The sequence below is a fragment of the Melitaea cinxia genome, chromosome 11 (genome assembly GCF_905220565.1).
Source record: "Melitaea cinxia chromosome 11, ilMelCinx1.1, whole genome shotgun sequence".
NCBI lineage: Eukaryota > Metazoa > Arthropoda > Insecta > Lepidoptera > Nymphalidae > Melitaea > Melitaea cinxia.
In genome coordinates this window covers 14,638,347-14,653,918 of record NC_059404.1, presented here as the reverse complement: position 1 = coordinate 14,653,918, position 15,572 = coordinate 14,638,347, and the positions used below count along the sequence as shown (strand labels likewise).

At 33.5% G+C, this 15,572-nt stretch overlaps 1 protein-coding gene across 1 annotated transcript in view; it reads left to right on the top strand.

Annotated features, from left to right (window-relative positions):
* Positions 1-228: 228 nt before the first annotated feature.
* The window catches only part of LOC123657640 (heterogeneous nuclear ribonucleoprotein R), a 30,442-nt gene continuing 15,098 nt past the window's right edge, over positions 229-15,572 (top strand). The window contains exons 1-6 of the mRNA XM_045593162.1: positions 229-626; positions 1,043-1,248; positions 1,497-1,608; positions 3,568-3,761; positions 8,418-8,545; positions 14,137-14,378. Coding sequence (XP_045449118.1) covers positions 1,498-1,608; positions 3,568-3,761; positions 8,418-8,545; positions 14,137-14,378 — 675 coding nt within the window. The 5' untranslated portion in view covers positions 229-626; positions 1,043-1,248; position 1,497. The remainder of the gene's footprint in view (positions 627-1,042; positions 1,249-1,496; positions 1,609-3,567; positions 3,762-8,417; positions 8,546-14,136; positions 14,379-15,572) is intronic.

Here is a 15,572-nt window from a genome sequence, read left to right as displayed (position 1 = left end):
TATAACTCGTAATGTAGACGTTATGAGTGCTAAATTAGTGGTTGAAAATTTGCAATACATAATTAAGTTACTAGTGAAGTTTCATGTTTTACTTAAAGTTTCTCAGAGAAACTATATGTAACAAAGGTAAAACTCTTACACTGAATCGATTACGACTTACAAGTAACGAAGGTCAGAGGGTTTGCAAGTGTGAGTGCGTATGCAAGTATGCAAGCGAGCTCGGTGCGGCGTCGTCGCTGCTGCACGCCTGCACCGCCGGTTGCAACACCCTCCCCCCTTCGCTCTCGGCTTCTCACTCGTCGCCGTCTTGCCGCTAGCCTGTCTCACCTCGCGGCCGGCAGCCTTGCGCGACGCGCCGCGCTCTTTCGCATTCAAAATTATTCGCAATCATTGCAAAAACTCTCTGTGCAATAAAAATATCTCATCACTCGCTGCGGTCGCATTAATTCTGAAAACAGAGAGATATCCTCATAATTTTTGAACACATTACTTCTCTTTCAAAGTTTGAATGCACTCCTCGTTGCATGTCCCGCGCGCGTCGTTATGAGAACCCCGTACTGGCGGTCACGTTGACGTCGCGCGGTGCCGCCATATCTGTCTCGGCCACCAACTAGCAAAATTAATAGGTAATTATTTTCGTGTTCAGTGTTTCAGGTTAATTATATTGCAAAGTGATTGTGTGTTATGGTGTTTTCTATCTTCTGGCATCGTATGTGCTTATTCCAATTGGATTCTTATTGGAAATAAAGGCGCGCGCCGGCCGGTTCTTATCGAGTGCAATGCAGTTGCACTCTAAACTTATTGCAGTTTCTCATTTGCCAAAGTTTTATGCGCGGAAAGTTACTTGTGTTTGTATTTTGAAACCAAAGGATTTTAAAAGTGTTTTTACAGTGATTAATCGTTAAAAAGTGCTGTGTGTAACAATTTAAAAAGTTGTCTTCGCGTATACTCTGTGTTATTTCGGTCATTGACCGCCGGATTTCGCATCCTTTATGTTTAAGTGTAATTGTTAACTTTTTTATATTTTAAATTTTTATTTTAGGCTCAAAAAATTGTTTCACATCACTAGAAGAATGCGATGACCCACGCATTCGCTTTTTGAAATTACGCCTTACCCGGATGGAATGAGGAGTGCACTATCCTATTGTTTCACAGTTTCTTATGTTTGAACATCATTTGTTTTTTTGTTTTTCGGACAATTAGAGAGTTGTCATTTTCTTCCAAAATTACAAAAAATTGTAAAATAAGGTAAATATCCTTACTGTTCTCCCATAATTATTTAAGCATTTATATTTAATGAGTTGTTTGGTGATGTATGTGTAGTATCGTCTCGTATTTGTTGCTCCCTTCATGTGACATCGTTAGTATTCCGTAGTACGTTCTCAGGCCTCTGATCCAGAACCAGCTGGTTACTTTAATTTTGTTTGAAAGTTTTGAAATTGGTGCGTAGCTGTGCAAGAGTGTAGTGCGTGTTCAAAAAGTTAATAATTGTGCAGAATGGCGGAAGGTAATGGAGAAATATCCTTAGAAGAGGCCCCCGGGAAGGACTCTGATGTTGGCCGGACACCAGATTACCACAAACTCATAGAATATGGCTTGGATTCAAAGGTGAGCGTTTATGTAGCAAACTTATCTATTTTACGAAATAAATAACACTTTTAGAATATATTAACTGAATATAAACTTTACATATAGTCAAAATTTTTGTCAAAAATTTCATGCCGCTTGCAGTAGTCTGACTTGATACATATATTTCATAGTTAACATCAAACGATCATAAGGCTTTTAAGATTAATATATATTTAGCTACTATATTTATTAATATTAGTAGTATACAACTAAAATTATTTTGAAACATTAATATCCATGTGCAAAGCCATACATGGATTGACCGTCTGTCTAGCTTGAACCTCTGTTCAATATGGTTAAAATAATATAAATAATACTCAGAAATGTTGAAATTACCACAAAACTAGAAAAATTATTATTTACTTGAATTTGAAAAAAATACTTAAAATAAAAATATTAGAAAATATACATATACATTTTTTTTTAATTTTTATGCAATATTTCTAGAATTTTAATATTTATTACAAAATTTGCATTATATATACACAAACAAATATATTAATTTTAAATACTAACAAGATTCCTATAAGAATGCAAAACTTTGTTTATAATCTGTGGTTTTATTCTTATAAGAATTGTATTGGAAAGAGTAAGATTTCGGAATTTTTATAGGATATTATACAGTTAAGTTTTAATCTATTATTGTATTAAATTACTAGAAAGAGTTATTATTTATGACAGAAAGCAAGAAGTATTTAAGGGAATTACTTTAGTGCAGAAAGTTGCCGCACCTGAAAATGTCTAGAACATTCTCATAAATGAAATCATAATATTGTTTTAATGTGACCTACCTGACTTGATTGGGATTATCTCGAAATGGATTAACTAGCAGTTTTGACCCTTGATATGAGTATTATCTCTGTTAATAAAGATTTTTAATATTGTTACCATTGGTAATTCAGATACTAAGCTGTATTCAACAGTCATGTACATTAAACTTGGTTTTTTTTTATGTATTTATAATGTAAATGTAGTCTTAACTAGGTTACTTATTTATTGTTTTATTATTTTTATTATTATTATGTGACTGGATGTCACTCCACCCGCTTAATATATAATAGATACATGTATTATAATAAATACTTATATAAATAATATAATAATAATATAGTAAATTTACTTATACTTACATATATAAAAATAAGCGAGTAGAGGATTACACCCTATTATTAATATTATTATTGTTATTATTATTATTATTATTTATTTTATCAATTTATTTTTAACATTGTGTGTATTCACAAATTATCTTATATTTATATGTGTGCATTGAAGTATACTGTATGGTTGATGAGTATGTTTTAATATATATATATATATATATATATATATATATATATATATATTTGTATGTCATAAATGACTGTCATACATTTAGTCCAGTATAATATAAAATCATGTAACTCCATCCCTGGTGCACAACAGCTTGTCTGGTTAACTGGTATTTAATCTTTGTACTGGTTCACCTTCGCTCACGCCAGCTTCCTGTAATGTTAAAAAAAATAAGCCTCTCGACGGTGACTGTATTTATTTCGTCTTTATATACTTGCGATCTCGCTCTCACTATTACTTTTCATGTGTATAACAAAATTTCATGTGTTTATATCGTAAGATACATAAAAGGCTTCGAGAATACCTCGTTGTATGAAAATAAAGCTCTCGGCGCACTGCACGAGGCTTTGATAACTAATTATGAACTTTATTGAGGACGCTCTCGATCGCCACTATCTCGGAGACACGCTACACGTCTCTTTATCGTCGACGATTTCGCGCTTATCGAGTTAAGTTGCCACACTCGACTTGCAAACTTAATCAGCTAACCAACGAATAACTGAGCAACTTAAGTTCCAATTTAGCCAAGCAACCAATCGTTAACCGACCAACTTGACTTTTGGATGTAATTAGATGTGTTAAGGTAGTTTGTATTGTCTTTTCCAGGTAGCGGCCAAGCTCGACGATATTTATAAGACTGGAAAGCTAGCGCACGCAGAGTTGGACGAGCGTGCGTTAGATGCCTTAAAAGAATTTCCATCCGACGGTGCTTTAAGTGTTCTTGGACAATTTTTAGATTCAAATCTCGAACATGTATCTAATAAAAGTGCTTATTTATGTGGAGTCATGAAGACCTATAGGTGAGTTTGTTTTTTGTTTATGTATTTTTTTTTCAATCGCCAACCCTATCTGTTATTGGATGATAGCCAAATTGTCCGATCAGTATCTGGGTCATCTTGAAAAATTGATTTGACACTTATCGCCGTGTTGCGGACTGCAGCATTTTGAAATGATGATTTTTATCAACTTGTGCTGCCATCTAGTTGAATTGTAGATTACTTTCCGCATTGCATTTTGCGAGTGCCGCAGTACGCGACGACGAAATTCTTTAACAACTTCGAATAGTTGTTTGCTCGCAAACGAAAAAAACCGACTTCAATTTTAATCGACAAGTATTATAACGTATAGTAAACGGTAAGTAACGGTAGTCGAAAAAATAATCAATTAAATACGCAGTATCAGGAATAACTAAAAAGTATTAGTCAGCTATCAATCTTTAAATGGGACCACAAGGCAAGCACCAGCTTCGAATAAAAAAAGAATGGTCAAAATCAGTGCACCCAGTAAAAAGTTAAGAGGTAAGACACATAAAAAAATACAGTCGAATTGAGAATCTGGTCTTTTTTTGACTAGTTCTCAGTCATTATTGTGACAATATGGCTAATTTATTAGTCAATTTAAAACGGAAGCTTTTATATAAATATATGGTCAATCTTTATTAATTTGTAAAAGAACGTAATAAAATATTATTTGTTAAGTTGCGGTACTCGACTACGATTCGTATTGTTCAAGATTAGATTACTTGTGGTCGTTATCCTCTTTAAAGCATGACGCATATTTGAAAATTCCTATAGCATATAAACGCGACCTTGTATAAAGAGCTGCAATGAATGACAATGCAAACAAAAAAAAAAAACATGGTATTGCTCATTAATTTTACAAACTCGAAATAATATATTACCCGAGCCTCTATTTCAAATAATAAAAACCTCAAAGTTTATATCAGATAAGTTTGTCACTTGAAAAGGGGAAGAACCGGAATATCACTATTGAGAAAACCCTAAAAAACATACTTAAAATTTAAATCAGTATTCTTATTGGATTCTTACAAGAGTTTTAGAAACAAATTCTAATAGACGTCATGATTTCGTCGTTTAATTTTATAAGTTGAAGATTTTTTTGGTTGAATGCGCTTATCTTCGGAAGTACTGGTACTAATTTGAAAAAAAAAAGTAATATAATACATTTATCGATAAAGGCGATAGTTTATATAATATCGCGCTACGAATAATAGAAGCTGAGCAATTATGAAACATTTCTCAAAACGGAAAATTTTCTTCCCATAAATAATCAAAACATAACATATTGGACTATATGAAAATTTCTACGCAAATTTATTAGTTGAAATAAAAGTAAAAAGAAAAAAATGCAACTATTAAATATAAGTACCGAAAGGAAATTGCGTTTTTTAAGAGCACGTATGCAATGAATACTTAAGACTGTGTTTCCCAATTAGCGGAACGCACACCCTCGGGGTCTGGCGAGGTAACTCTTAAGGGGTAGACGAGCCAAGTGTTTTCATATTTTAAATCTATTCTGCCTTGCTTTGTTAGAAAACTACTTTTATTTCAGTCTTGTCTTTTTAGTATTATACAGCAGGGACGTGGAGTTTTCGTGGGGTTTTTTCCTAATTTATGTGACATGACGATACTTCCAAGAAACGTTAGCTGAATTTTAGTTATTTTTGGTTTTTAAGGGTAAAATCACATATAATTCTTATTTTTTTATATTTTTTTATGTCACTAGGTCGGCAAACAAGCGTACGGCTCACCTGATGGTAAGCGATTACCGTATCTTATAGACACGTGCAACGCCAGAAGCATCGCAAGCGCGTTGCCGACCCAATCCCCAATCTCCCCAGGAGCTCTGGTCACCTTACTCACCAACAGGAACACAATACTGCTTGAAAACAGTATTATTTTGCTGTGATCTTCTGTAAGGTCGAGGTACTACCCCAGTCAGGCTGCTCCATATTTTGAACAGGAAATTCCTGCTGTGCCCTACCTCAGTTAAAATGGATTAATGCCTTGTTTTTTTAATATTTTGACTCAATATTGAGTAAATAAGAAGTTGAGGTTTTATCTAACGCCTACTAAATCTACTTCTGTGAAATAGTACGAAGTATATGTCGCTTACTAGTGTTATTCCTTTAAGCCGACGATTATCAAGTTGGTATAAGTATTCCTTGGATGTTTATTAGTTTACAATATTAGACAAAAGGATTGACTGTTTTAGTGCATCAATGTGTAGTACATATAAATCTCTCAAGAATGAAAATAACGTTCATACATTTCACTACTGTGCCCTACGGTTATATTGTCACTCACCACGGGTGTGCCTGGAAGAGATCTCTCAAAGATAAGTTAGCCCTTGTTAACTGCCATTGGGCATCCTACATAATGGCATCCTAGAAATCGAGTGTTTTTGTTACGTGAAAGAAGTATATCAGTATACACAAAGCTAAATTTGAAAATAACGGTTTTACTGATAAAAAGCTAATTCACGACGAGAATGTACTTGTAATAAAATGTCCCATATCTTTAATATCATTACGTGTGAATAATGGCCGCTTATACAATCACAAAAAATGTATTAATTAACCGAGTCGTGTCTCGACTCATAAGGGATAAAAAGCAAAGAAACTAACGGCTATGGTTTTCATTTATATTTTAAAGTCGTAATAAAACTGTATGGCTTATGTTTCCCTCTATAGAAATCTGTATCCGAAGTGTATTTAGTATAATGATTTTAAAAATGTTATTGTGTCAGACAATTTCGTTTATTGAGTGGTTGTAGGCTTAGAAATATCATGATGTAACTCGTAGGAGGTAGTAACAAACGATGCGAGTATTGTAGCAACGTGTGTTGCTGTATGTATCGTATTTTTAACCGACTTCAAAAAAGGAGGTTATTCAATTCGACCGTATATTATATATATATATATATATATATATATGTGTGTGTGTGTATGTATGTTCGGGGATAACTTCGTCGTTTATGAACCGATTTTGATAATTCTTTTTTTGTTGGATAGGAGATATCCCTGGTGTGGTACCATGATAAGGAAACCAGGATCTGATGAAGGGATCCCAGAGAAATCTAGGGGATATTCGAAAATCCCCATAACTTTTTACTGGGTGTACCGATTTTGAAATTTTTTAATTTAATAGAAAGCCGAAGTGTATTATGTGGTTACATTTAAATTTCATCGAGATCTGATTACAACTTTTGGTGTAATCTCTGATAATGCGTATTTATATTCCGTTTTTTGGAAGAGTCTTATTTGGTAAACAAACCAACACACAGACAGGTCAATTGTAATTCACGTTTTATCCGCATTTATCACTCACTTTCACAACATATTAGCTTTGGGACACTTGTAAAACTCCATTTACTATTTATTTCACTAAAAACAAATATCAATTTATCATTTTAAACACATAAAAATTATTAAAATACGGATTTCGAGCGTACAGATACTTAATTAATATTTTCGAAAATGACATTTTAATATCTTTTTTTGTGACGCAAATAGGGATGTGGTCATAATATTTTTAGAGGTGAATGAGTATAAGAGAATGAACGACATGAGCGATAAAATGGTCCGTGTTTTTTACTTATATTTTAAATTTTCACGAATCATAATTTGATAGTAAGTTATAAAACAATGCTACCGTAAAGCGATTTGTTATTATGTTTTAGACCTTGTTTTTTTTTATTTATGTTGAGCGTAAAAAATGCTGACAAAATATTATAAATTTCAATCTTTTATAGTAAAGTGTTTATTGTAAGGGTTTTATTTTATATTATGAATATTTCTGAATATCAATTTCACTCTGAAATTTTTTAACGCTATCCCATATAATATAAAAGCACATAGCATTGGCATAAAAGTTTATTGTAGTTTACAGGAAAATTTTGTGGGACTTTAGTATGAGACTTAGGATTACCCAATGAGAGCTATGTGAGCAACAGTGTTATCAATCCTTTTGTTTACATGTTATAGTGTGCCGCCGGCGCAAGGCTTTATATTTATAGTGAATACAAATAATGTGACAATAATACTAATAGGGTCGACTTTTTTTCTAGACATAGGCGGTTCTATTTTGTTGTAAATTTTATTTTTGACGTCCGTTTTACCGACCATTTTACATAAACGCAATATAAATTTGTTGTCTTTTATGCTCGATGCTCGATTAATATACATTTTTTTCGTAATTATGTACCTCCACTAATTCTTAGAAAAAATATTTAATATATTATTAGGTTTTGAAACAATTTTAGCAATATGTTAGCGTTAAATATTTGAACATAAAATGAATTTTACTTTCGTCTATGGCTTATTAATATTGTTCATTCATTTGCTCTTTATGTCACTTTACTATACTTACAAAATTATTCTATTGTCTGTGGTCGGAAGTACGCCATATTTGTTTACTATTTAGGACTCTTCCAAAAAAATAGAATATACTTGACTATTTTTTCGTCTACCTACGCTCTATTACTTATAATATATTACTATATATAATTGAAGTCGGTTTTTTTTCGTTTGCCTGCAAACACAATTATTCTGTAAATGTCCCACAGCTGTGCAAAGGCTTTGTGACCAGACTCAGGGAAAATAATCTGAAGAGAAAAATATTAGTAGTATAAAAGTGTATAATTTGATATTCCAGACAGAAAAGCAGAGCGGGAGTGCAGGGTGCGCCCGCGCTGTCTACCTCTGTCCAGGCAAAGGGACCCGATGAAGAGAAAATCAAACAAATACTAGCGCGGACCGGCTACACGTTAGACGTGACGACGGGTACGTAAAGCGCACGCACATAAACATACACGTACATAAACACACCCACATAAACACACGCACACAAACACACGTACGCGGTCACGCATGCACACAAATATACACGTTCGCGTTCACGCACATACAGAAACAATTAAACATACTCGTATGCGTTTATGCATGCACACATACGAGTAATCTCGTATGTCGCATTACGTGTGCTCATCCAGACACACGCACACAAACTCACACGTGCACATAAACACATTCAGGTTTTAAGAAAAGAAAAACTTGGAAGTTTGAAAATTATAGACATTACTTTTGAAATGCTTTCGTGAAATCAAGAAATTGTTGCCATTTGTTAAGGAGTACGTTTGTCTGGTTGTATGTATAAACAGATGAGGGTAATTTTAGCTTCAAAATATTTCTTATATATTTTTTTTTTTATATAATAACTACAAATATTTCTAAATTAATTAGAAATATTGACCTAAATCGGAAATTTAAAAAGTCTGTATTAAATGTCTAATAGTTCTTTATGTTTTAAAATAAATGTCCAATAGTTCGTCAGTAATTTGCTACATATCGCTCGCTTCAGCCTGTAATATCCCACTACTGAGCATAGGCCTCTTTCCCCATGTAGGAGAAGAATCAGATCTTAATCCACCACGCTGCAATGCGGGTTGGCAGATATATTCCCTACTATGAGTAACGATCGCTATCAGGATTCGTTACATATTATTGCTTAATACAAACTGTGTAGTGCAATTATTTTCATAAGAATCCCTTATCATATTATCAGCGCTTAGCTAATTCTTAAAAAAAATAATTGTACTAATAAACTTAGTCAAAATAGACTTCCAAATTAGGTATTTTTTGCTAATATTTAATTGGAAACAAACGAAAACCGTATACTTCTAAAAAAAAAAACGAATTTCAACGAATTTTCTGATCAAAAATTACGAGTATAAAGAACCTCTTTGTTTTTAAATTTTGTTAAAAGACATTCAAACGAAAAGGAAATCCCAGTATAAATCTGTACTAACTTGTATATAAATCCAATACGATTGAAATATAATATCGACGAAGGTATTTGATTTCAAAACCAGTCGGGATGCACAGGATTGCATAAACTTCATGTTTGCATGATTTGAATACTAGAACGATTTGCAATATTAATAATTAATAATTGGATTTACGTACTATAAATTTAATATAAGTAGTAAGGGGCTAGTCGCACTATAAAATTAAATATAGTAGAAAGGGGCTTCCCCGTTAGCGCAGTTGCAATGACCCTACTTTCTGCTCCAGAGGTTTGGGTTCGATTCCCACCCTGAATCTGGGTATAATATATATATATATAATATTTTTTTATGAATAAAGCATTATTATTATTATTATTATTATTATTATTATTATTATATAGCTATATTAGCTAGCCGTAATCTAAAACTACTAAGGTTGTCTGTTACTAAGGCAGACCGCGTGTGTAAGTTGAAGATATTTATTTATTTAAAAGGGATATTGTCGTTTCTAATAAGAATTATCAATATTAGAATGTTAGTTGGGTCTGTGGAATAAATGATATAAGGAAAAGAATTAAACTAATTTTTAAATATGTTTTTCCTTTTTTAAATTACTCACCATTAAATATTATTTTTAGTTGTAGTTGTAAATAAGATTTAATAATATTAGTAAATGTATTAGATTGTACAATAATCACGCGATGTTTGCGTGATTCAATCGCTCTTACCGATTCTTTAATTAGGTGTGAGAATTCCTTTATTACTTGTCTGACTGCGATCAATTGGCGGTGAAATACTAAGCATCCCATACGGTTTTTCCCTGTAATAACGTATTCTTTTCTACGTCATACCTGTCAGTGTAATTATTTTGTAGCGTTTTTTCTTGTATTCAGTTAATAATACGAGTGACTGACTCCAAGTGCACGCTGATAGTCAAATTAAAAACTAACAATTGCGCATAATGGAATAATTGATAAATTGCTTGAAATTATATTTATGGTGCTAAGTCGAATATTCAAAAAATAATTTAGCTTAGCAAATGCCATTACTTTCCAGAGTCCACTTCTTATTAGCTTTACAATCAAGAGTCATTTTTATTATTAGAATCTGTTTCATCAATTGTGGATAAACATATTTTTTTCTAATGTTTACGCGAATTTCACTCATTATAATGAAACAACTTCATCGGATTGTATTAAGTTTTTTGAATGCCCGACGTTTGGGATACTTTACAGCAACCATGGTCGCGGAGGACGATAAAATCCGAAAAAATAAAAATAACAATTTTATAATATTATAAAAAAATATAAAAAATTGTTTAATTATAAAGTTGTGGATACAGTTTACCCTGTAAATAAGTTATAGCCTTTAACAGCAGGAGAATGTAGAATCGAAGGTAGAATATACCATTAGGACCTGTTTCGTTAAATTTAAACACGAAACTGCAATTTTTAGATTCTCAATTGCTAATAGAAATAGGGTCATTGCGCCTGTTCGCGTCCACTTAGTGCAGTTGGCAAGTTTGAAGAAGAAAATAAAAATGTCCCCGCACTAATTTCTATGAAAAATTTATTTACTGTGTTCATTATATAGTCTATTTAAAGATTAATTTTCAGTTTTGTTCGAAACGTCTTGTTATTATTTTATTTAAATACAAACTTCAGAATTAGGCGATTTACCCAGTTTGCGTCCATAAAATCCAATTTGCGTCCACCCGCTGGACCACTTCGCGTCCACCAGCTTAGAAAAGGAATAAAGAGGTGATATTTTTATGATAATGTAAAGGGAGGTTGGATTTTAATAATTTATTTATTGAAGAATTATAGTTATTTAAAAATCAACATATTAACATTAATAAATCACTATAAAGAAAATAATACACCTATTTACTCTTCTAAACATTGATAGAACTTAAAATTAAAAAACAAATTAGGTACCCATGTATTTAGTAAGTAAATAGTAATTCCACCTATAAAATTCAACAATTATCTGTTCTGTGAATTTTAAAGGAATGTAAGCAATCTAAAGGATCAGCCTGCAATTACAATCACAGCAGCCTTTCGCAGTCGACTACTGGACATAGGCCTCGACAAGTTCACTCCTGTGTTTTGCCCATAGTCACAACGCTGGGCAGACGGGTTGGTGACCGCAGGGCTGGCTTTGTCGCACCTAAGACGCTGCTGCCCGTCTTCGGCCTGTGTATTTCAAAGCCAGCAGTTGGATGGTTATCCCGCCATCGGTCGGCTTTATGAGTTCCAAGGTGGTAGTGGAACTATGTTATCCCTTAGTCGCCTCTTACGACACCCACGGGAAGAGAGGGGGTGGCTATATTCTTTGATGCCGTAAGCACACAGCACCACAAAGATCAGCCTTGATTTATAATTATGGAAACAAAATACGAGGTGGACACATATCTCCATTCGCATTAAATATTAATAATACCGTTATGTTTTCTTCTTCGTTACTTGGTTTTATTTGATACTAGCTGTGCTCGCGACTTCATCCGCGTGGAATTAAAAAAAAAATATTGTTCTGTTCGTAAAATTAAAAAATAAATAAATTTCTAAAATAAAAGTAGCCTAAGTTACTCCTTATTACATTAGCCAGTGAAAGTCCCGTCAAAATCAGTCCAGTCGTTTCAGTGATTAGCCGGAGCAAACAGACAGACAGACAGACAAAAATTCTTAAAATGTTTTTATTTATTTATTTACTTTATTTTCTCACATCTAATATTACAGGCATAACCCAATTCATTAGACATAGTTAAGGAGACAAAAAGCAAAAGGAAAAAAAAATGTTAAACTATAATTAAAAAAGAATTAGCTGACTTGAACATAATACTAAAAACAAAACAATATAACATTAATAAATATAAAAACATTAAATTCATTTCTCATAACATATTATATACAAAGTAACTTTTGCGAATTCACTCCACGAACAAGAAAAAAGGTCTAGTGTGTCAGCCACCAAGTTCAGCGTTCTGACTGAACGAGCAAGGGGTCCGTTGCGCACTAGCTCGGTTCTGCCGTGGGGTACTGCAAATAAGGTCGGTCGCCGCTTTCGTTGTAGATACCTATCGGGTACGCTCAAATCTATCCACTGCAGTAACCCTGGATTATTGACAACACCGCGGAATAATTTTAAAATATAAGTTGCCAGAGCCAGCTCTCTCCTAGTCTCCAACTTGTTGTATCCAACCATGCCCAATACAAACAATGTTGCATACATCAAGGGATACAAGGGATACACGCCATTAAGCCTAAGGTAAAGAAACCTGGTGAATTTATTTTGAATACGTTCCAGCATGAGACTGTATTTGACTTCATGTGGAGACCATACTACCGCATTATACTCAAGCTGACTTCTTATTAGGGCATCATACAGTAAAGAGATTGTTTATTTTGGTATATGTACCGTGTATAAATCAATATGCATTTAGTAAAAAGCTGTTACTTTAATATTACAAACAGACACTCCAATTTTATTTATTTGTGTAGATAAGATTTGTACCCTCTTGGTCTGCACCCACTGATTTTGTCCAATATCGGAATAGCATATTTTTTTCATAGGTGCTTGTCTTACCGATTTCCTCTTCTCTTGAATGTCATGCAAAACTTCCCTTAAATCTTCCTCTGTGTATGTTCTTTTTTTCTTCTTCTTATCTGTAAAGAACTCATCTTAAACAGAAAAAAAAATAAGAAAGAAATTACTTATTTCATTCAAAGTAGAATAGGTATTAAACTTGTAGTTATTAGTTTTATGTATTAAACTTATAGAATTAATTTAAGAAATCGACGCGATTTAGTTTTATTATTAATCCCTTTAGGTATAGTTTGCGTCCATTGCGGACGCAAAGTGGAAGTTTTATAAATTCGGTGTAGTAGTTCGCGTCCACCTTATTTTAACTGTTAACTATAAAAAAATAAGCAAATTCATAATTATTATAATTCCTTTTATCATAACCAACGCCTAGAAACAGCTATGTATTCAAAATAGACATAAAATAATAAAAGACTTACCGTCAAACTAACCGCTGCCCACTATTTTCTTCTCATTATTCCGTGCCTTCGCGCTCTCTTGTTGAACAGCCCTCACTAACTATTTTTTTACCCAGGATTGCTTGGACGCACAGAACTTTTGTCTATGCGTGCGTGCCTCTTATACATTGAGGTATTGCCGGTAATTACTTTTCGACTTATTGGTGTCTTAGTATACTTAATTTCGAGACTTTTGAAAGTGAGATCCGTAAAATGGACGCGAATTGGGCGATGGACGCGAACAGGCGCAATAACCCTATGTCATAAATATAGAGGAACTCAAACTCGGTAGTGATAAAGAGAGATGGATACCATCATCTGTCAAAGGGCATTATTCAAAACCGGTGACACGTGTCTTTAGTCTTCAGCATACATATGCTGTTCGTTATAGTTTTAAATTCTCAACACGTTCTCTGGAACAGTTTACTATGTAAATAATGTGTGAGCATGAATTACGAAGAAATGTAAATTAGCGTCAGCGCTAAGACGGAGGATTCGCCTCTATAGTTGGGTAAGTATGTGAGTTATAAGACAAGTAAACTTGCAGGTCAGCGTAAATATGGGGGTCCACCGCCCGGGTGGGAGGGAGGCACGCCCGGCGCCGGCTGCGAGGTGTTCTGCGGGAAGATACCCAAGGACATGTACGAGGACGAACTGATACCGCTGTTCGAGCGCTGTGGGACCATCTGGGACCTGAGGCTCATGATGGACCCCATGACGGGCACGAACCGAGGGTACGCGTTCGTTACGTTCACGACGAGGGAGGCGACGCAGCGCGCCGTGCACGAGGTGGGTCCGCTGACCGCGTTCACCGACCGTCTGAGGGTGTCCCCGATTGAATTTATTTTTTTTTTGTAATTTTTTTTTAGTTTAGACGGTCATATGTTTAGACGTTTTCAGCCTAGTTGTATTTATCGTTGTTATAGAAATGTTATATTTTTTTTTTGGAAATCGAAAGTTGTTGTTATTCATCAAAGGTAGTTTTAGTTTTTGTTGTGACGTCTAAACTATATAAATAATCTAAAAGAAAAAAATAAATTCAGATTAATGGGCTTATATACTAGGGTGTTGTTTTGAGATAGTGGTAAAAATTGTTTGAGATTAAGAGTGATGCATAATTAAATCATCATCAAAGAATCAATTTTTAATTATTTTTTTTTAAATAGCATCAAAAAATTATTACCACTTTCAAAATATCTTAACGATTCAACATAAAGTTCAGTCGCTAAGAATTGACTCAGGTTGGTGGCAACAAAGTGCTGGTTTAACTGTATCTTTTGCTTAAATATAAAGTTTTAATTACGTTTGCTTGTATTTGCGTTCATTATGTTCCGCTTTCGATGTCGACGTTAATAGATAGTACGCTGTATTTTAAAAGTCTCATCAAAATTGTTCAACAAATGCTAAAAAATATGAAAGATTGTAAGAGTTTATTATGAATAATAGAGCTTGTTGCCACAAACCTTAGTGAACAAATGGATGTTAAAGCACATCTGTACCAATATGCAAATCTTGCACAGCGTTATTGCAAAACATAAAACATTTAAAAAAATAACTTAATTGGTAACACTAAATTGTGTCTAAACTGAATGAACTATTCCATCTTTGTAATTGGTGAAGAATCAAAATGAACTAAATTCTAATTTGACATCTACTTTCCAGGTGACTCGCCGAATGTTTAAGTATAATCCTTGAAAAATAATCGAAATGATATCACAGCACATTAGCTGACCGCGATTTGGAGACTTCGATTGTTTGTATGTTGTAATTGTGTTTGGGTGTAATAATTTTGAGTTTAAATGTTTTGATTTCGACTTCACATTCAGATATGGGAAAATTTTGTCCTAACTCGAAAATAATAACGAAATAATTTTCGTTCCATTGTGACGCTCTGCGTTTGAAAATCGAATTGTATGTTGGTCATTGGGAATCGGAGGGTAGACGAAAATTTTTAAGTCAGTCTGATTTTAAAAGTAATAGAAA